This window comes from Fistularia commersonii, chromosome 34 (genome assembly GCF_037954325.1).
Source record: "Fistularia commersonii isolate RoL2024-O1a breed Wild chromosome 34, RoL_Fcom_v1.0, whole genome shotgun sequence".
Lineage (NCBI taxonomy): Eukaryota > Metazoa > Chordata > Actinopteri > Syngnathiformes > Fistulariidae > Fistularia > Fistularia commersonii.
In genome coordinates, this window is record NC_141317.1 from 5,895,150 (window position 1) to 5,918,063 (window position 22,914).

At 38.2% G+C, this 22,914-nt stretch overlaps 1 protein-coding gene across 1 annotated transcript; it reads left to right on the plus strand.

Moving 5' to 3' along the window:
• Nucleotides 1-7,198: 7,198 nt before the first annotated feature.
• LOC147214374 (rho-related GTP-binding protein RhoA-D) lies at nt 7,199-17,838 on the plus strand. The gene is made up of 5 exons (XM_086141459.1): nt 7,199-7,244; nt 14,229-14,384; nt 15,216-15,336; nt 15,776-15,906; nt 15,986-17,838. The coding sequence occupies exons 2-5, from the start codon at nt 14,229-14,231 to the stop codon at nt 16,157-16,159; spliced, it is 582 nt and encodes a 193-aa protein (XP_085997585.1). The 5' UTR covers nt 7,199-7,244; the 3' UTR covers nt 16,160-17,838.
• Nucleotides 17,839-22,914: the final 5,076 nt, after the last annotated feature.

Consider the following 22,914-nt stretch of genomic DNA (forward strand, 5'->3'; position numbering starts at 1 on the left):
ATTAACAGAGGTCAAGTCAGTGGCAAAATTTTAATCTGATGATGAATATGGTTTCAGAAACTCTTTGACGTTACATCTATTTGGGTCTTGCTCAAAAGAAGATTTTTAATTTCATTCGTGACAAGAACAAAAAGTACAGCTCCTTAGATATGAATACATCTCAACAAACCATGGCACTCTCTTATTCAAATCAATATTAATTGATCGTAATGGGACTTGCCTTTGACTTTGAGAGGAACAAATTGTGAACACGAGGTTAACAACACACTGTATGTCAGTGTTGGCCTAAACACTCCCTTATTAGCTTGCAATTGTTTTTTTACGGCTTCCGAAATTCAGTCAGCTGAAAACACACAGCAGGCAAATGCAGTGTCAAATGCTAATCTGTGGGTCTATCATTACTCTTGCATTTATGACTGTCACATTACATATGAGCGATTTTGCCTGAAAATTAGACTATTTATGATAATACTTCACCAACGTTGCTGCTTTTTAACAGACTATATTATTGTGTTCCTTCAATGATGAAAATGATAAACTACTCTTTTAATTAATCACACATTGATCAATGGAGGTATTTAATCAAGATGTGTTCATGTGGCCAAGATAGTCCTTTTGTTTTTGCTCAAATGGTTGTTAAAACTGAATGAAAAATTCAAGGTGGAACGTAACCATGAACAAAAATGTTGGTTTTCAAGGGCTGATTCAGGCTATTATTGCTATTTGGGATACTAGGGTGAACAAAATGTCAGCTTGTGTATGTTGCCTTTATTACTGCCGTTATCCTCGTTCAAGACCGAATCGTCAGTGAAATATCTCATCTCTTCTTCACCCCCATCTTTCTTCACGTCTCTCTCGTCATGGCTCGACCTCTCAGCGCCACTCATCTGAGCAACAGAAGCATGAGGTCATGTTTTATAATCCGCCGAGCACAATGAGATACAGGCGCTACAATGCAACAACCACTCATAATCCAAAAGCTTTTCAGGAAAAACAACGTCCATAAAAATTCTAGGATTAGATTGTTCCACACTGGTGGTTCGGGGACAGGAATATGTGTTGTTCCTTCTTTATTTTTTAATCCTCTCTCACTCTCTGTTTTGCCTGTCTTTCCATCTTAGCTTCCCTCCCTCCCCCCCGCCTTCCTTCCCTAAATCTCGTAAACAGCTTTTGTTCTTATCAGGATGAGATCAGACCAAAAAAAGGCTCACCACGGTGGATGAAGAGAAAAGTTTCTGCAGATGTATTTGTCAGATTTAAACTGTATTCGAGTACAGTTCAGAGCTCAAACAGTGACTCTGTTTACATAATCATCAGAAATTATTTGAAGGTATGATCATCACCCATGTTAATGTCCAAGATCCAAGAGTATGCTGATACCAAATGGTCTTACATAAACAACAACAATAGATAGATACATGGGCGCGTTTTGGTTTAACACATCTGGCTTTATAGGGGTGTGTACTCTGGCTTTACATATTTGTCGTCACATATTTTACATATTTTAACATGATGGGCTATGTACATTAGAATGAAAGAGCATAAAGGATTTACATGAACTTATATTCTTTGGTTTTGTGTTCAGTCTGCTCTTTCAGACACCGAGCCCTTTCATGAAAGGTAATTGTTTTTAAAATCATTGTGAGCGTAGTCTTGAAAAAGGATCACATTTGCACACGCAAATTGTTTGATAGTCCAGCAACATGCCAGCCATTCAAATGTGTTTATAACCCATAGAGACATCACTGTGCAAAGCATAGCCAATGAAAGCAATTCACTCTGTTCAGTCAGTGGGACTACACTGCATTCATTCATCCATCTAACCCTTCTTTCCCCACCTGCTTCACCCCTTCCCTTCCCTTCCCTGTTTTCCTCCAACCACTTCATTTTCCCCTGATGACAACACCCACACATGATTAATGATAATCCATGCTGGCCATAGGCTGCGATTTATATTTGAGGCAGCAGAGCGAATTTCCAGTCATTCTCAATTCCCAATAGTGTTTTTCACTCAGCTGACTCTAGTTTACCGAGGAAAAAGACACCAGAGGGAGCGAAGATAAAAGACACTTTGGAGAGGAGAAACCAGCGAGCCCACATTCTATGCAACTGATAGCACTATTTTGAAGAAAAATCAGCTCCGAGCATGAGTAGGAGGAGGTAGACGAGGTTGGTAGTTATAAATGTCATCTCGTGGAGAAATATGATTCTTTTTATTTGGTTGTGGCCTAGTTTAAAAAGTTATCCCTTAATGGAGTGAATGAGCATGAACTGTGGTGGCTCTCGGGATGTTTACGCTATTAAATTTTGTCTCCTCTTGAAACACTTCATCTGAATAAGTTGTCAAGTCATCATAAAGACAAGTAGAAATATAAGCTTGATGAGGGGAGGTGTGAAATATCAGTGTGCATGTAATTTGAGGTCCCTCTTGTGGTGAGGCCAGCGTGCGCTCAAATGTCCAGTGTTGATGACATGGCGGTGAAAAAGATACAGCATATTCGCACAAAACGGGATATATTTTCCCAGATAATTATCACAACTTTACTGTGAAGGCATATTTTTTTCACATTTTTCTGTCCATTATGAAAGTCTCTGTGATTAAGAGTCTAGGAATACCTGGGGTGTGAACCTGGACTCGTGGGTAGAGGTGTAAAATAGCGATATGTTATTTCAATCTTAATATAACATATGTCTTATTCTGTGTTGGCTTTGTTAGTTACTGACCTCAAGTGGCTTTTAGTGTGTGACTGGTTAGAGCCTGGAACCAGCTTTAAAATGTGCTGATCCGAAATGTAAACATGATGTCCGATGTGGGTCCCTGAAATGTTTTATGTTCTGATGAAAAGGCTACGTTCACAAAAAAAATGTCAGCAATTCAATTTGTTATGATAAGACGTCCAGATAAAGAGTTTTTTTTTCCTTGCACCTGATGGCTGTCAAAAGAAGCTGTCAAAAAAAAGCAGTGAGAAGCATTGAAAGGAGATGACTAAGGCGTTCACTCTGCTCCTTGTCAACAATATCCAGTAACTGTTCTCTCTCCCGCACTACAAATTGACCTAGTAAAAAAAAAAAAGAATCTGCTGTATTTCCTAAATAAGTCCAATAGGTGTTGCTGTGTCCTCACATTTTAACTGCAGTTGAAGTAAACCATGAGGGGGGTATATTTATTCCACCTCCTCTGTCTGGGATGAGGATGTGATGAGTGCTTCAGCGTTTCACCACAATTCTGATCTCTTATTTGCGGTTTTCACTGATATTAAATGACCAGAATGGGAAACTAACTGAAGCTGCCCACTCTGCGTTTCAAACTACATATTTTTTAATGTTTAAGCCTGAGGGTAAGCAGACCCTGCAGCCACGAGATACAAACACGGGGGTAAATGATGATGATGATGATGATGAGGTCCAAGGGAGGATCTACATGATCCAAATTTCCATTGTCTAGTCACTTGCACATAAGACTATGGTGATATGCCAATTTGTCTATCTCATTGTGGAAACAGAAATACAATTAAAACCTATCTTACATGTTAAAATCTGTGAATTGAAGAACTGATATCCAGTGGCAAACCTATTTTTCATGTCATACATTAAAGGAAAAGCTGGACAATATCGGCATAGCATGTGACAGTGAAGCTTTGTATTACACAAATGTAAGCCGCAGCAGTTGAAGAATCAAACTGTAGCCTCATTTATGAGAAAACAGTAGTATCTGCTGAACAAGTCCTATAAGATTCTTGATGCTAAGACAATCATAATCTCAACTTGGTATATTTGTAATAATCTTGGCATGCAATATGTTTTTTGTCCATTATCGAAGTATATCAGCAACACTGCAAAGCAAAATATCTATTCTGGATAGCGGGATCACATAAATAGTCATAGCCATCCATTTCTTTTCTCTTGGACCACAGAACAGCTTCAAAATCCAATCCAGTTTTGGTAATAAAAAAACATCCCATCCAGGGTTCTTTCAAAATTATCTATATCATGAATCTATTATGAAGAAACTAAACGTTCGGTTACATGAAACATCATCATGATCTCATACATTTTCTCAAACAAAGGAAAATAAAGCTAAAAATACCCAGTAACATTGAAATGCAAACCTACAGGTTTGTCAGACTGGTTGCAACCACACCTAGGTGTCATATTCAAGAATGAGTCAAATAAATCTATCGCAGTGCAGGAACACAGGGATCATAAAGCCATGAAGGAATGAATGCCATTCTAATAAAATGTGACCAGAAAAGAACCAGACCGAAATCTAAAAATGCAAGAATTGGGAGTTGGATTGGTTCCATGACATTCTGGTAACATTGTCAGATGACACAAAGACCCTTTTTTTTTTTAACAATACCCCCTTCCATTGGTTTGCCAAAAGTCATATGAGAGAGTTCCCTTTAGGATATTTTTAAAAAAGGGAAAACTTCTACACCAATAGAAAACCTTCCCAGTCCACTTTTAAAAGAATCCTTGCTGGTGTCAAGGACGTTGTCATAAAACATTCCCATAATGTTTGCACTTGGTCACACCGTGGAGTTTTACTAAGCATAGAGGGATGTAACTGATTGATTTTTGAAAGAAAAGAAAAGAAAGGGACTCTTTGAAATGGTCAGTCTAGATATTAAATTAATCTAACTTCAGCTGTAGACTTGTTGTGTGCAAGTACACAAAGTCTTGTTTTTGGGAAATAGTTTTGAATTAAATAAAAATTGGGATTTTAACATTGACAATTATGATAAATGCACTATTAATCTTAATGTTTCACATAAAGTGCAGCTCCCGGCTCAAATAAAATTCAACAGTTGTGATGGCTGTGGAGTTTGACTTCACTCCAAATACCCTATCTTTTCTGAGCCCGCTGTCCTCAATCGGCAGCCTCCACCCCCATATGACTTACAGAAATAGCAGCAGTATTGGGACAGGGAGTTGCTTCTGTGCACCATCTCACAAGAAAAAGCTGGATGCAAATATTACCATGGAAACTGCTAACAAAAGGAAAAATGAGAAAAGAACGAATATTGGGGAGGATTTAGGATTCATTTAAGACAAATACACAGAACATGCCCTGAAAGATTTCTTTAAACAGGAAAGCCCTTGTTATGATACGAATGAATGGTGGAATAGTTTCACTATCAATTAGCTGCTAGGCGTTTTCTTTGGGTACAAATACACTCACTGATTCAAGTTTGCAATATGTGTAAGAGATCCAGTGTTTTAATGGTGCCCAGTGATCCATGAACTCCTGACCTCATGAGAAAATGGCATTTCAAAAAGTTCAAATCCCAATAGGCTGATTCAGTGGAACATTAAGACATTTCATTACAAAAGACATCGTACAAAACATCAAATGAAAATTAAGTATTGAGAATTGCAGTAATCTAATAGTATTTGTTTATGCTGTAGTTATTTTTAGTGTTATCTAGAAAGATGAAAACTGAAAATACAAAAACGTTTCTAAATAAATGATGTCATTCTTTAACCGTAAAGAGGAGGAGACTTTGTGTACTTAAAATCTCCTCAACCAATAGACTGGAGGCAAAAGGGTCTCACAGACCCATATTGGGGTGATATATTCATTTCTGGTCGGGAATTTAACAATTTTGTGAACGTGCACTCAATAAGGCATATTAACTGACTCAACAGAAAATGTATAATTAGTTCATAACATTATCCCATTTCTAAACTTGCCAAAATGTAGGTTTTGCAGAGGTAAGCTGCAATTTCTATGTCCGGTGAAAAACACATTTTCTATGAGAGGCTATCACATACACAGGATACACTTGGATGGGGATGTATGATAAAAGCAGTATAATGTGGGGAATGGTATGTTTTAAGGAGATGATTTAACATACTTAATATGTTATATTATTATCATTTTGAGACCTGAGAAAAAGAAAAGCACAAAACACAATGTGTTTTGTTTCCTGCATATTTATATTAACGTACATGGTTCTCATGCAAGGAAATATTATTGAAACTGAGAATAATTTCTCAATAGTGACAATGATATCCAGGATGGTTTTAAGCGGGACATGAAAAAAACATACAAGGGCAACATATAAAATTAGTAATAATCATTGATGATTAGTGACATCTTAGTATATTCACGCATTTGTTTTGAATGATTATACAGGGTGTCTTATATTTACAATCTTGCCAGTTTAAGACAAAGGTATGTTGATGCATTATTTTTTAGAAATCCCACTGATGTGAGAGTTACTATGTTACTATTGTTTAATGACTGTTTGAAGAACCGAACTGAAGAACTAATGACCTCACGGGGGTCCATTACACTGTCAACAAATGACATCTGGACTAATAAAATGTTGTTTAATGATTCTTGGGGGAAGCCATATGTTAGACATTTGCACTAAGGACCATATTATTGACTCAATAGCATAAAAAACATTTGATCACCCTTCATTCAAATGTCTCCTCAAACACAACTCTGCTGCATCAGTCAGGTGGAGAATCCAAGGGCCACGAACATGAAATGGATGAGAAGAAAACAGAAAGAACTGCTCCTCGTGATGACAAACACACGATTTTAAAGGCATTTGTGATGAATGCCATGTTTTGCCTAGCACGCTTTTGAGATCTCAGAGATTGTATCCACATGAAAGTTTGGTGTGTTTGTCTGTCACATTCCATGTGCGTGTGTGATAAGTATGTGATAATGATTTAACTTCTTGTTATTTCAAATTTCATAAGCAGGACAAATAGTTTATAACCTGTTTTTCTGTTGTTGTTGCATAAGCATTTTGATAGAAGTGTCCACTCCTTGCAGAAAAAAGCATCCCAATCAGAAACACCCTACAAGTGTGTGTGGGTTTTAGTTTAGTCTAATTTTATATTGTTTTCTGCTCCTATTGTTTGATTGTTTTCAGGGGTGTTTTGGTTTTCGTGACAATTTAAAATAATCATTATTAAATAGTGGCATGAAGTGTTTGTTATTGTTACTCGGGACTGAATCTGGTTTAAATACTTTCCTGTTAATAACGGAGAAAAGAGCACATTGGAGGACTTTTAAGAAGACTTTGATAATGCGACGATGAGAAGTTGGAATACTAATAAATCAACGTAACGTTTACGTTAGCTTTCATTTACGGTGTCCAGAATTTCCGAGGGGATCCTGAACGTCTCATTCTGGGAGGGTAGATGCTCTGCTAGTTCCACCCAGACTCTCCAGCTGCTTCAGGGGAAAGGAACAACCCGAAAGGAAGCGCACTCTGGGCAAGGTAAGCGAATTTAAAATTCCTCTCTCACATTAAGTCGTAAACTACCAACATCCCCGGAGGTAGTAGTGGCAGTTTTAGGTAAAGTAGCAAACGTGTTTTGTTTGTTTGTTATTTTTTTTACCGAAGAACCCACATTGAGCCGCGTGTAGCTCGTAACTGAAACCTGTTAGATTTGCTGAAGTTTTTTTTTTTCGGGAGCATGGCCGCCCGCCCAGACCAGAGACTCCCGTGAAATAAACACCGAAAGAAATACACTTTTTTTTCGCCCAACTTCTCAGTAGAAGCTCGGACCAAGTCCACGCCACTGACTAAGAAATTAAACCCAACGACATGACACCACAAAAATACGACAAAAGTTAATATTTGCTTCCAATGAGTCAAATCGAATGTTTGTCGTTTGGCAGGGGGAGTATGGTTCGAACCGTTTGTCAAGCTAGCTAGTCAGTGAACGTAGCTCACTGGTAGCTCTGCTCTCCTAAAGAATGTCCTTTCTGCTTTTCACCACACCCTTGTTGTCCTACTCGGCTACTGCTGCAGCTCAGACCCTCATCTCTCTCCTTGTCTTGGCATGTTCCCCGATAGAAATATGCACTTCCGGCATTTGCCATTAAGCAAAGCGAAACTCCAATTCAGCTCACACACACAGGCGACATTTCAAGTCAGACAGCTGCACAACCATGAGATTTGATCACAGACAGACACCCCTGACCCGTCCGTGTTCCAAAATGTTTTCACCTGCAGGGGAAGTATGATGTTAAGTTACAGCCATGCTGAGACAGCTGCATGTGTACTGCTATCCAGGATCAAAAAGCCACTGGCATGCAGAAAAGTGCCCACTCTGACGATACCTTTGCTTTTTTATGCTTCTTCTATGACACTGTAACTCTAAATTCTGCTGTTGCCTTACTTCACTTATGTTATACCGTAGTATAGCGTACACTAAGGGAAACCAGAGGTTGATTTAACTTTGTGCCTTCCATTGAAGTAAGCGGTAGGACAATTTGTCAACAGCTAGTCACGTAGTCAATCTGCAGTTCCTCTTATCACTTTTCAGATCTAATCTGGACACAACTGTGACGTAGAGGTTAAAATGTCTCTTTTCCCCTAATTAGAAAAGCTAAAAATGAAACTGTTTGTTGTTTGTTCTTATCATGCTGATAGGAAAGTAGTCAGAATCGTGCAGGAAACGAATCTTTTTTTTTTGGTCAGAAGTGAAAACAATATGTTCATTCTGTTTTCTCAAATGTAAAGTAACACTTCTTTTGTTTCTTTAGGAAGAAAATATATTTTCATAAAACTGGGGTGGCCTGATTAGTTGGCTTTTTGCTCTGAAGAAATTAAAACTGTGAAAATGTAACACTCTCATTTAATGAATTGCATTCACCGGCTTTTTTTACTCACTGAGGAATTTTACATTTGTCTACTTTTAATTATTTTTATCATTCACAGAAGTACATACAGCTGTAGAACAGTTTGTTCTCTTACCATATTTTCATCAAACGACTAGCCACAATTCTTCCATGCACAGTTTTGTCACACTGCAGCCCAAAGGTTGGGTGTATCACACAATGATAGCATGCAGTGAAATAAAATCCTCATAGTACACACTGTGTGTGGAACCTGTTGTATAACAGTGGCCCTTATAGGATATTTGAAAAAGTGAAACATGTCTTGTATATTACAATAACAATGGCCTCATATTTTATATGGACTTGACCAATGAGATAGTATGTGTATATATTTGGGTTTGCTCCATCTAGGACGCGTCTGTGTGTGTCAGGTTTATTTTCATTTGATATTTGCTGCATATGTTAGGAAATGAGTAATGCAGCACCCTCAGGATACAGAACATTAGCTCCCTGATGGTGACATCAGACTGCAACACAGGAGTGTCCATGAGAACAAGAGCCTGGGGAAGACTAGGTAGTATAGAGAGCTCAAAAAACAAATGAGAGAGAGAAAAACACAATTGATGATTTTCTGTGCATGCGTGCATTTAATAACGTTGTAATAGCAACCTGCATGTTAGATGTGGAAAGCAGAAATAAAGGTAGAATCTCCAGCCTAATCCTGATTGATGTTCTTCGAATGCCACTCCACTACTAATTTCTTTCATTTTCATTGCGGTCATGCTTTATAAATCTGAGACATTTTTAATATTTTAGACTTGTTCATGTCTTTGGATAGAGGTACCTTCACACGGAACTACCCATACCCTGACTGACATGCCCCCTTCTGTCTAACTTTTCTTTCTGAAATGCAGTGGAAGCACAAGGGTGGATAATTCTGCTTGATATTTCTTTTTCGTCCTCTGAGCTGAGCTGTGTATACTCTGATAAGATGGGTCGAGGGAGTCTCAATGGCTCTGCCCTATTTTGGGTCTCGGCCAGGTTCTCTGACTTGCTGCTTCCTGGCCTGGATCCTCAGCAGCCAGTTCATCCCTCAAGTCTGCCTTTCACTCTTGAAAATGTGAACAAAACTGCTTTAAAATGCCTTTTCTGATGGAAAAGTTTAGCTTTTGTAATGAATTAAGAAGCCATAGGTTGTTATAGTTTGTAAAGTGAGAGAAGGCAATAATGTATTCTAGGTGTGTCCTGATTTTTGTCTCTTGTGTTTTGTAGAGTTATTTTCTTTATCTGTTCATCTACTTCTGTATAAAGCAAGTTTTCTGTAAAACACCAACAAAGTTCAAAAGGCCCATCCAAATGTAATAAATCTCGATTAACGTTATTTGTTATAAATAAGTTTATCTGTTAGTGTAGCAATGGCATTGTTAATGATATTTCAATGCACATCATACTGAGGATTTTAATTTTAGAGTTGATGACTAATATTATATTTATATAGCATCCACACTACTCTCAAATCAGCTTCATGGGAGACAAAGCCACTAAATGTTTATAGGTAAGATGGGAATCTACGAAGATGTAAGCAGTTTTAAAATTGATTCAGATGAAGTCATCATTTAAACTGCAGTTGAACATGTATTTACAGTGCATTGTAATATTGTAGCATTTTATGCTTTGAGCTAAGATTGACATTGAAAAAGTGAAAATTCCAAAGATACTTTTATCACACACACAAAAGCAAAAACAGCTGCACAAATGTGTTTTGCAAATGTAGTCTCACTCATGGCATTGCCTGCCTACTCCTGCCTTTATCACGATATAATTGCTCCATCTTCATTGTAATGTCCATGGCCCTCATTGATAAATACAAGCTCAGCATTGATTTAATACCCTACCGACAAACAAAAACACATTCATGAGTTCTTTTTGGCCTCTACATAAAAGGTTAGTGTTGTGTTGAGTTTACTATCGTATTAAAGGTTTCCACCTACTGTTTTTCTTTGAGTCCTCTGAGTGTTTAGTGCTGTTTTTACCCCTTGCCACCGCTGACTAGTGAGCTACCCTGGCTAATGTTTTACAATACCAGAAGTGACTTAAATGCATTATGGCGAGAAACACATGTCTGGACTGCATGCTCAAGGAAACTTTGTCCATGTGTGGTGTGTTTGAAGGGCGATCATCATTGAAGATGGAATTGTGTATTCTAAGGCATGTCTGAAGACCGTCTGACCAGTTTTACAGCCAGTCTAAGTCAATGTTACTGCAAATACTACTTGTCTAAGCCTCATATTTGACTACTGAATAAGGCTTAAGTACCTGTTTGGATACCCAGTGGGCTTTATAACAATGGCAGTTACAAAGCCTTATTACTTAATCTTCTGATGTTATTCAATTGGCCAACGCTACAACGCTATCTCGCATAGACGTGAGCTTCACACACAATTACTTATCAATTTTCATTAGCATCTCTTTAGAGTTGATCCTAAAAGACTGTGAATATAGCACTGATAATGGCAATTCTCGTTGCATTTCAAGCCTAGAAATTACATTCACATGCCAGAGTATGAGGTCATCCAAACAGTTGGTCTGCCTTCTTGCTCCTTGCTGTGAGGGAGGCTCCAGTATAGCTGGTTCCAGGGAGCATCCATGTTATTTTAATAGAGATACTAAGGAATAGGAAGTTAGAATTTTTCTTATCAATCCCAGCATATTTTTAGTGGATGGTACTTGTAAAAAGATTCAAGAACATGCGACAGTACGGTTAGAAATGCGCAACATGAAGGAGTGTGAGATTATACATTTAGTCAATGAACCCATTTTCCCCAAACAGCATTTTTTGAGCAGCTTTAACAAAGAATTGTAAACATAACTACATTTACTCTGTCTTTCTTGACACTGATCAGTTATCTTCCAATAATTGAATAATGGAATTGCTATCACTTAAGTCTTATCAGCTCTCATCACAAGTTCTAAGAAACCTGTGACAGACTATCATACAGCAGATGAACAGATGTTATCTGAAAAAAAGAGTTAAAAAGGGGTAATTTGAATTGTATTTTTATTAAGAAGTAGAGCTAACATGAATAGTATCTCATTCCTAACAGGGGTCATCAAACTGCTTCTAGGCATTGTATTGCCAGTATTTGGAAGGAGTAACATGTTACTTAAAAGAAACAAGATTATTTCTTTGGAAATAACTTTTCAGTAATGTTGAATTATACGTTGCAGGATTTAATTCATGGCACAACGAGGAATTTATGAAGAGAGAAAATGGCAACATTGTCTTCATTTTTGTAGTTTATCAGCTGCAAGATTATATTAGCGATCTTTAATTTCCTTTATAGAAGAATATTGTATAAATGCAAGTTATACAATATCTTAAATACCATCAAGACCTTCAGCATATTGAGATAAGTTTCAATGTGTATTATGTATCTGACTCTTAAATTTATGTCCTTTCCTCATTTGCTTTTTCCAATTTTGATTTGAAAATATAATTTTGAAAGCATGGGCAAAAAAAAATACAGCTGTAAAAACTGTCAATAAATTTCTGTCAAAACATGTTAAATTGCAGCTGTTGGGTTGCAATCAACAGCCATCTCAATCACACCCTGATTGTTGTTACATTCAGTGTTCTTAACAGTACGCCTGCGCTTTAAATCCCTTACATTTAACAAGAAGCCCCCTGCAGGTGTTGCAGCAACAACATAGAGCAGTTTATATTTTGTAAAAACATTCTGCTTTCACTATGGCTTGATCATGACACAACTAACAGTTGCTAAGTACCGGTAATTTCATTTCAAAGTAGCTGTATTTGCTTCCCATCTCACAGTGCCTTGCACGGTCCAAAAAGGGAAAAAAGTACCATCAAATTGAAATGTTATTACTTTCCTGTGACTCCTGCAACTATCTGCCATAACTGCAGTTATATGTCCACGTAAATTATATGCGCAATTCCTAGTTTTTTTTTTCTTTTGACATTTTTGGTATTGGAATCACACTGAGCTTTAAGTTTATAATGAATAAATAAAAATACCTAGTTACCGAAGTGTGTAATCATTGGGTGATGTGTTCGTTGTGTCTTGAGAAATATGGCATTGATATTGTATCACAGTCTGTGTGTCATGCCTCAGAAAGTCCTATTGCCATCATTGTACTTATGCTTATATGAAGTTGGAAAGGGGGGGAATCATTTGAATTTATGTTGCCGCTGGCAAAATCACCATTGTGTGATTCACAATAATTGACTGGATCCAAATTAAATTGAATGTTATTCTATAGAGGAACTGTGACATCACACTGGGAAAACTGTCCACATCAAGTACTGTCTAAGAAAAAGATCATGTATTTGCTTGTGACATCCTCCGATTGATTTCATTGTTTGTTCAAACCAATTACAAAGACTATGAACAAAATTACACCACCCTTAATATCCAAACTGTGCTTCATATGTTTTTTGTGGTGTCTCACAGAAAGGCCGCTGTAAGTCCCCAGGCCTGGTACTCTTATTTTCTAGCAATGACCCAGCTTATTGCAATTGCCAGTTCAAAGTGCCAGTTCTTCATTTTTGTCAGCTTGTAGGAAACTCTTAAGGTGTCATATGTTTCTGTATTTTTCACTCTAGTTTTAAACTTTGCAGATCATACAAGCAAAGATGATTAGAGATATTTACGAGTTTTGTTTATATCCCCATATATATGGTGAAGGCATTACAATCTTCGACAAAATTGCTGTGATGTCATCTCTGGTAGTCAAGGATACTGTAGGGATTAAGAGCTGATGAAAAAGGACAAAAAAACATTTAAAAAAATACTGTTGAGTCAAATTTTCAAGAGCACCCTAAAATGAGATAAGGGTACACCGAATGAACTGCAACGATCAGTATAGCAAGCATTTATTTAGGTTATATTTCATTTCTAAATCATGTTAATTAACAGAGTTTAATCATCTTTTGAAAAGCTCGAGGGCATGGCAAATAAGGGAATGTATATGCTCAAAGCAAAAATTCCCAATGAATCAGCTTTGAGAAGAGGTTCAAAAATTACTTGCAAAAATTTACATTCTGGTCTTCAGTGTAGTTTTGTGAAATTGTATTTAATTACTGTTAGTCACTGTTTCCTTCTGCATGAGGAAGCTTTCTTTTGCGCTCTGTCACTCTCTCATTCACAAACACATCCAGTACATGAGGTTCACACAGAAGGCTGGCTGCAACAATGATTTTAAAAATATCGTGTGTGATGATTGTAGTGTTGCTAAAATAATCCAAACACTTCATTATGAAACTGGTTTGACAAACTACCAAGTTTGGGAAGCACTGATGTGATCGTGATGTACCACACTATGCTGAACTTTAGCATTTCTGAGACTTTACACCCACCACCACTCCAGCTCCAGACCAATGCTCAGCCTTCAACCAAAGTACATCCCACGTCACACACAGGACACTATCCAGGAAAGGGAAGTGGGTGCGGCACTAAAACTCTTGGATCATCTTTTTTTCCCCTTGCTCTTGGTCTTAACTGTATTGGGCTTCCTTTTTTCAACCTCTGTTTGAGACCACTTGTCCTTCACATGCATGGCAATTCTACAGAATCTCAAATCTGTAAATATACTAACCGCTGTGTTCTGTTTGTAGATGGCAGCCATCAGGAAGAAGTTGGTAATAGTTGGTGATGGAGCATGCGGTAAGACCTGTCTCCTAATCGTCTTCAGTAAGGACCAGTTTCCAGAAGTGTACGTCCCCACCGTGTTTGAGAATTACATCGCTGACATTGAAGTTGATGGAAAACAGGTAATCTGCCTCCTCAGTCTCTGTTTTTGTTTTCATTTCTATGTTAATGATGTTTCAGTAAAAGGGTTTTGTGCTACTTAAACTGCCGCTGCCCTATTTCATAACCTGACCCCATTGGCCCTGGTGCTTGAGAACCATGTGCTGTCAAGACAAATGAGAATAACTGTGTATTGTAAGCAAATCCTTGGGACTTTACATGGATCTTAAGCAGCAGACCCCCAGCCAAACACAGGAAATGGATCTGTGCCACCACCCTGGACAAGATTGCGCAGCGCCTGCATACATTATGAGTAATGTCCTATTTCCTGTTTCCTGCTCGGCAAAATTTGGCACCAGTCTTCAGGGATTTAAGCTGGATAATTCAGGGCTTTCAGCCGCAGCACACAGATTGAAAAAAACAAAACAAAAAAAAAAATCATGAGATGTCACTGTTCAAATTACAGCTGTCCTCATGATATAAGCATTTCAACTGTGGCTTAAACAGCCAAGAGTACTTTGCTGCAATGAGTACAGTCTGGCAGCAAGGTGTTAAATTAACCTTTGGGTTATACTCCCTCCCTGGAGACATCTCCTGGTAAAATATTGAAATACAAATGGATAGTATAACTAATCATCACAGGCAACTCTGCATAAGACACAGAATATGCCGTGCTTGCAGACAGTGACTGCTGTCGTTATTGCTGAGGTAGTTTGGCTGGTTTTAAACTGGATTTGTGAGGAAATGAATGCAGTCTGACAGTAAAGTGTGGTGGTAAGGTGTGACCTCCATCTTTTAAAAGGATGCAGTTGACTCATATGCTGCCCTATTTTTTTTATCCCCCTCTATCACAGGTGGAACTAGCACTTTGGGATACAGCAGGTCAGGAAGACTATGACAGATTGAGGCCCCTCTCCTACCCTGATACAGATGTCATCCTCATGTGCTTCTCAATAGATAGCCCAGACAGTTTAGGTAAGGTTGAATATGCATATTTGCCTGCTTAGTGAGTTGTTTTTTTTTTTTCAATTCACAAAATGATGTTTAAAAGTAACTATCCCAGTCTCATGGTACACTTTATTATCTGATTAAATTATATATATATTAACTATAGTGTTACTGTGTAGAAAAGTAAAGTGTTTTTTTTGCTTAACTTTCATCCCCTGGTCTTTCTCCCAGGGTTGTTGTGGTTCCCCAGAGAAAGCAAATCAGATTTGATCCATATGCCATGAGGGATCTTTGACCTTGCAATGTTTGTCTATAGTTAGAAAAGACATGTGACGTCCTAGTTTTCCTTTTGTGCAAAGTTTAGCATTCGCTTTGCAGTGAGTTAGGATGTGTTTGAAATCAACAGTATATTTACATTTATAGATGTTTCTTTATACATATGTATACTTCTTTCTCATTCACGCAGAAAACATTCCAGAAAAATGGACACCAGAAGTGAAGCACTTTTGTCCTAATGTCCCAATCATTCTTGTGGGTAACAAGAAGGACTTGAGGAATGATGAGCACACACGCAGGGAGCTGGCAAAGATGAAACAGGTGTGTGTCCAACAACAAACATTTCCAAATATGTCTGCCACTGCAGAATTCTAACCTGTCTTTGACTATAAATCTCTAGGAGCCTATAAAATCTGAGGAAGGCAGAGACATGGCCAACCGCATCAGTGCCTTTGGCTACTTGGAGTGTTCAGCAAAGACAAAGGATGGCGTGAGGGAGGTGTTTGAGATGGCCACTCGAGCGGCGCTGCAGGTCCGCAAACGCAAGAAAAGGGGTGGGTGCCAGCTACTGTGAAAGGGTAGGATATGTTGACAAACAGCTTATCAGCACAAGAAGAAGGGCTCCCCGTACAAATGGAGCGACACTAGAGCAACCTGAAATCAATGGCTTCCATGGACGCTTTCTTCTCAGAGGCAAATATGAAAGACTGACACCTGTTTAAAAGCAGATCACATCAGCCTTTTAGAACTTTCCTCTGCTACTCACCAGCTGTCAGGTTTTCCATTTTGTTTTCTTCTACAGTCATCCCAGCCTATTAGTTTGAAGGACCTTCCCTCTACAATGTTGAAGTACTTTTGTAATTATTTGTGGGTATTCTTCAAAGATATATCCGGTGTTTGCCTCCTTTGCATCAATTTGGAGATGGTCGTGGCTTCTCATTCACCATTCATTGGTCTTCCTCTGTCAACCACAATACACAAACGGTTGTAGATCGGTGTTAAGACTGGAACGCCCTGAAAGTCACCGTGTTCCGGGTGATGAGTCAGCAGTTTTGTTTTTCACAGCTTTCTCTTGAACATAAGGACTAAATTAACAACTTGTTTACACAGCGTTAATCTACCGCAACCTCCATAAATTTAAACAGCAGATATTTTTTAACTGAAAGTCGGGGCTGGGTTGTGCCCCTGTCAATGACAGGGCGATATCTGGACCTGGCACTGGGCACAGTGGTCTATTGTTATGAACACATGACTCTCGGTGGCTCAGACTTGCCTCTGCTTAGACCTCACCAACATGCGCCTCGGTTCTCTCCACCTCTCTTCACTCAAGTGTTGGATTTCCTGAGAAAGAATAACGCAATTCAACATAAAATGTATGCATACTGCGACATCCGTATCACCAATCGGATAGTAACAGACCAACTCTGTTTATGAAACTTTTATTATAATTCATATATTGATTGACTATACAGACAGTCTTGAGCAGAGTGCTACTTACTCAGTTTGGCTCAGTATCGAAGTTGTGAGCTAAGTTGAATTGTGGCTTTATGTTTAGTAACCCTTTATTTGAAAGAGCAGCAGCATTCCACCAAACATTGTTGTGTGCATTTTTCCTTTGGTGTTTCCTAGTAAACAAAATCGGCTGATAGAGGAAACTATCTAAATTATAACTGCATTCCTCGTGTGTGGGGGGATTGTGGGATCCAAATTTTAAGTTTTACAACTTTAACATCAATGTGTCATTGAGATGCTGTTTACTTTAAAAAAGGCAATGTCAAAAAACTGGGATGATAACCAGAGGGGCCAACAGAAGCTTTCTCAGACGCATCATTTTCATCACGTTGTGACTTGAACATGAAATCCTTCATCACCTCAACAGCAGCTGGCGCTGATCTACAGTTTTAGTAGTCTTGACTAAAAGAGAGAAGTTGTTTTTTCATGGTTGTCATGGCTTAAGAAAGGTGATATTCCTAACACCTTCTGCTATGAAACATTAAATGGGGAAGGCTTCCACATAAAGTTCAGCCACATATTAAGCAACTACTGAACGTTTCCTATCTGGCACACAGATTTTCTGAAGATTAAAAAGTTCGAGGCTGGTTAAATTTCCTTGACTTAGCTTCTTGCTTGTACATATGTATTAAAAAAGAAACCCTAGTCCAGGTGAAATGTTGATCGTGTTAATGCTTTACAAATAAGGGTAGGATCGGTTTTACACGAGACACACATGTTAATAAAGATCTTTTTGAAGTACCTAATATTCCTTATTTGTTTTTCTTACCATTAATTCAAAATCAAGTGTATGATCCCTGATGAACTTTTGGCAAAGAGAATATCAGAATTTTCAATTGAACCAGTTTGAATGAATTTGAATGAAGAATTCCTTGATCTGTGAATTTGAGGAAAAGGTTCTCCGAAAGAAAATGTTTGCTTTTTTAAAAATGTCAAAAAACAAGTAAAATCCTCTATTATCTAAGTGCCATGGTGATGCCACCGAGTACACTGAATAGATGATTACAAGGATAATTAGAAATGGGGGGACCTCAGCGTGAACCGCTTAACAAATTTTCGAAAAAATGCACATATGATAGGAGTAATGGTTTTCTTCACAGGTCATTCCTCACCCTGCGAGTCTGTTCTCTACAAGGAGGAAAGACAAATTAATCACAAGAATAGAAGACAAATCTATATTTAATGGTTCACATGGGGAAATATTCATGTCACCTTGAGCCTCCTTGTGAGTGCGGAAAACATCTGCCACCACATGCTCGTCTCCATTTGTGTCTTATCCGATTTAGCCTCCATTATCTTTACCTGATGTACCCGCAGGAAGGGAAATCATGAGGTTGATGAGCTGGAAGAAATTAATATGATAGATTAGAGATCGAAGTTTGTTCAGGCAAACCATAGGATGAAATAAATTGTACTTGACCCACAAAGGATTAGCCTTCAGCTCACTGGGATTTGCTACCACAATCAGCAAGTTTTTATCTTCAGTCACAGCTTCATTTATCCTCTAGCAAAGGCAAGAATAAATCAACATTGCAGAAATTCATTTTGTGTGCCTTCAGTGGGTATAGATGTGTTTGCATCATATTCTTTAATCCTTGAAAAAGCCAAGGTGAAATTTTGCATCTTTAGTTTTGGTTGTTCTAATCCATGGACACTTTATCTTCTTGACCTTGAAACACCTTCTCAGATCCATCCTGACACATTTATGTTGTTCGTCATAGAGAAATAACAACAACCTACCTTTGTCATTTGGGTTAAGCTGACATATTTCACAATACTATCCTAGATCTTAGGGCTTCTTTGCACTTACATGATTCCAGAAAATGTGCTTTTAGGCAAACATTTGGGCCATATGTTGAAAAACGTTATGTTATAAACTGTTCAATGGTTAAGTCAGAGACATTCTCAATTGTCTCCTGTAGGGGGTGATAATGCCTATGTCTTGGGTGAGATGGTAGCAAGTTCCCCCTGCAGCTGTAGTAGTGTACATCACAACCTCTGGTGTGTTCAGGAAAGAACACCAATGGGCCTCGAATGGTTCAAAAACAAATGCGTTAATGTTGCAGTTTGAACACAAAAACAATTGTGAGGAAAAATCAAAGGATGCACTCACCATCAAAAAAGCACCATATTTGATAGCACGCGCCATTATTATATATTGTGATCTTTTGCGTTAAACACTTATGCCAAGTGTGAATGAAACATTGCTTTTGGGTTTTGTAAAATACTCTCACTGGTCATTTTGATTTAGTTAATCCGATGCTATCAATGTTGTAAATGCCGTCACAAGCACAAAACAGTACATAAAAGAAAAACAAGAAAGGGGTCAAAGACAGACTCTGAACATATTGAAAAATACACAGTCTTTATTGTCAGACCTCTTGCAATGATTGAGAGCATGATCAGTCAACCTTAGCTCAGTTTCAAGAAATCCAGTCAGTTATCCAGTGATAGAACAACTGTGGAGGAATCCTGTAAAGAATGTCGGACCATTAACTGTCTCTCCTGTTTTTGTTCTAATTACTTGCAAACAGTGTCCAACTACGCGGTGTTAAACCTCCACATTCTTATGCAAACCAGGTCCTTGGCAGAAACTCCTTATCTGGAACTGACCATCCCAGACAAAATGGATTGTAGAAAGCATTGTTTGTCTGACCTTGACTTTAAACAATGTTCGGTTACAAGAGAACAGGATGTTGCTGCACACTCACAAGAAAGGTCTACTCCCTTTGTTTCAGTTAGAGGCCAAAACAAATGCCCAACGCTAAAGGAGTCCTCTTAGGGTTGGGTACTTTTCTCTCCTCCCCTAAAAAGGTGTTGCATCCTCAGTGTGTGCGACAATACTTCAACCGTTCTATAATCATAGAAGTTTTATGTGCCTGTGTAACAGATCGATGAATTATGAGGTAGACTCCTTGCTGTGCTAGCTGGATGCTAGTCTGATCCAGAATTATCTGGAGATAAATGTTAACACGTTTTTACTAGAATTTCTACAACTTTGTGTCAAGTCAGTGTGTTCTATGCATCACTGAAACTGTCATACCTGCTGAAAATGTTGTCTAAATGTCAATGCAATGCATAAACAGAAATGAGGGGTTTTCAGCTCAAAAATTTAGCTTTTTTTTTTGGCGAGAAGAGGGATGTCTGTTCCCCCTTACACAAAAATCTGCGGTCTTTGGCTGTAACGGTAGTCTACTAAAGCCGCCCCTTTTTTTTTTAAGCATAGCAACACATTTAAATAGTTGGTGATGAAAAATAAAATCCCATCAGATCACTCGCGAATAAGTGGGTGAATAAAAAGTTCCAGTTTTGCGGGAATACAAGATGGCTGGGGTTCTCAGCAGCCAATGATACCAGCTCGATCATGTAATTTGCCAAAAATAAAATGAAATTGAAAGGCCCAAGTTGCTGTGAAAATGTAAGATTTCTTTGCAGTCACTTGAAAGTTGAGAAGTTTGTAGAAATCTTTATCAATGTAGGTACTACATTTGAGCATAGGGGTTTGATTTCCCTGTAATATTAGGTTTATAAAGTCAAGTATGATTTAAGCATTCTCTGCTTTTCATAATAACTTATAGAACATATTGAATTTCTGCTCCACTTACACTTGCCATACTTAATGCAAAACATTAAACTTAACAGTTGTGCAATATCAAGAGTGGATGATTTCATTATCAGCTATGGGTACTTTTACTTTTCTTGTTATTCATAGTCAGTCATTACTTTACTTAAGTGTTTATCGATAGATATTTAATATATAAGGGCTTGCATGAACAAGTGAGTTTTACTCCATAATGTCTTTACTGCCTTGATTTTGCAGACTTTGTGTTGATGAATATTTCTGCCAGTAGAAGAATTGCCCCCATTTGCCGGAGGTACGTTACTTGCATTTTCAGCAAGAGTTGCGTGGATCCTTGCGTGAATATTGGTTGTTTTACCACACCGTTGTTGTGCCATGCAATCTTTCCATCTTCCACCCTAATAAAGGCACTCCGTCAAACGGCAGAGCCAAGTCAAACAGCCATTTAGGGAGTTTGAGCACTAACAAGATCAGCATTGTGTGTCTCGATCCATCCAGACCACAGCAAAGTTATGAATGTTTGTCTCCATGTGAGTGTGAGAGTATTTCAACTTTCCCAAGCTGTATTTCATTGCAGAATGGGATTCTGACTTTGGGTCCAATCTGTTTGGGGTCCTTCAGCTAGAGCCCCAGTCTAAAATTTGACTTTTCCCCAAGGAGAGAGTAGAATGTTGGCTTCATTCATCGCCGAATGTGATGAGAGCACAAGCAGTCAGAAGGATAACACACATATATTTAGATTCATGTTCTGTAGCATTTGTGCTGTTATACTAGATGAATTTTTCTATAAAGATAGAGTCACTAGCTCAGGTGTTTAGGAAACATCATGAACAGGAACTTTTTCCTCAGTGAGGCTTAATAGAGCTTGGCTTTTTATTGATTTGTTGATTTTTTTAATAATGACCTGTAATGTATCCTTAACTATTGAAAAAATGATCCAATGCTGTTTTATTTCCATTCCTTGAGACTCCTATAAAACATCTGAATATCTTGAGAATGCTCCCCATTCCATACCAGCCTATTTTAACAGCGTCACCTCATTTGTTTAAACATTCTGACCTGACTTGACTTGAGAAATATCATAAAATAACTTGTGTAAAACCGCAAGCATAGGGTGTGTTAATGAAATGTACATTTAATTGAGCTTAAAGGAGCCCGGTAAATCACACGGATCCATAAAAAGCAGGAATAGGGTTGGGTGGAACCCAATGAAGGAAGAAGAGGAGAAGACAGAGAAGCCATTTATATTTAATGAGGTCAAAAGATAAAGAATTTGGAAAAAAATTGAAGTAATCCTTATCCTTGCCCTTTAAGTAAACGCTTCAAAAACATCTCAACTTGAGCCCCTAGAGGGCAGCACACGTTAGCTTTTACCCTTCTCGTCAGAAAGGTCACACTGGAGAATATTCTGACCTCTGGATCGAAGAGTCTCTCCTGCCATTGACTCTTTTCAATCTTCCTATCCCTAACAGACGCAAAATGAATTAAAAGGATGTAGATGATACAGAAATCTGATACTTGAAGTTCACGATCGCAGAATTTTTGTTGAGGCGGGAGACAGATTTAGTGTCCAAAAGTTTCATTTTTGAACTGAATGTGATTTATTCAATGAACTTTATTAAATTTATGTCTGCCCTCGCTAAATCCCTTGCGTCTGCGAGATTCCACCAAAAATCCAGGGTGGGTTTTTACAAGGCGTAGGCTGGATCAATGGCCAGGGAAGAACCCTATTAAACCCGTTGGCAGCCACCAATGTTTTCTTAACATTTAGGAAATCTTACATGGACCTCTGCGGATGTCTGCGTTTTCCAACTGACCTCTTAGCTTTTATAGTTTGTTGTGAGGTCGTCCCAATTCCTTTATGTTCTTCAAACGTCTTCCTGCATCAGTACATCACATTTCTGTAAAATTTCTTGCACAGAGCCTCTAAAAAAAATAAGTGTGAAAAAATAAAATAAAGCGATAGCGAGAAACACAAAAGTATTATAAAAATGAATCAAAATTTAGTCATTCATTTAGGTTTAGCAGTGTTGTCAAATCGTAGGAGGAGCAGGATTTCCTCAAGAGCAACTTAGGAAGGTTTCTAGAGTCTGATGGATGTGTGTTTGTTTCTGTGCTTAGCAGGATTTGACTGAAAACTCCAGATGAGAGTTTTTCAGAGGCCAAATTAAGATTCACAGGATCCTGGGATCATGTTTGTTTGACACGAAACCTTCCCAACAACCGAAGGTGTTTGT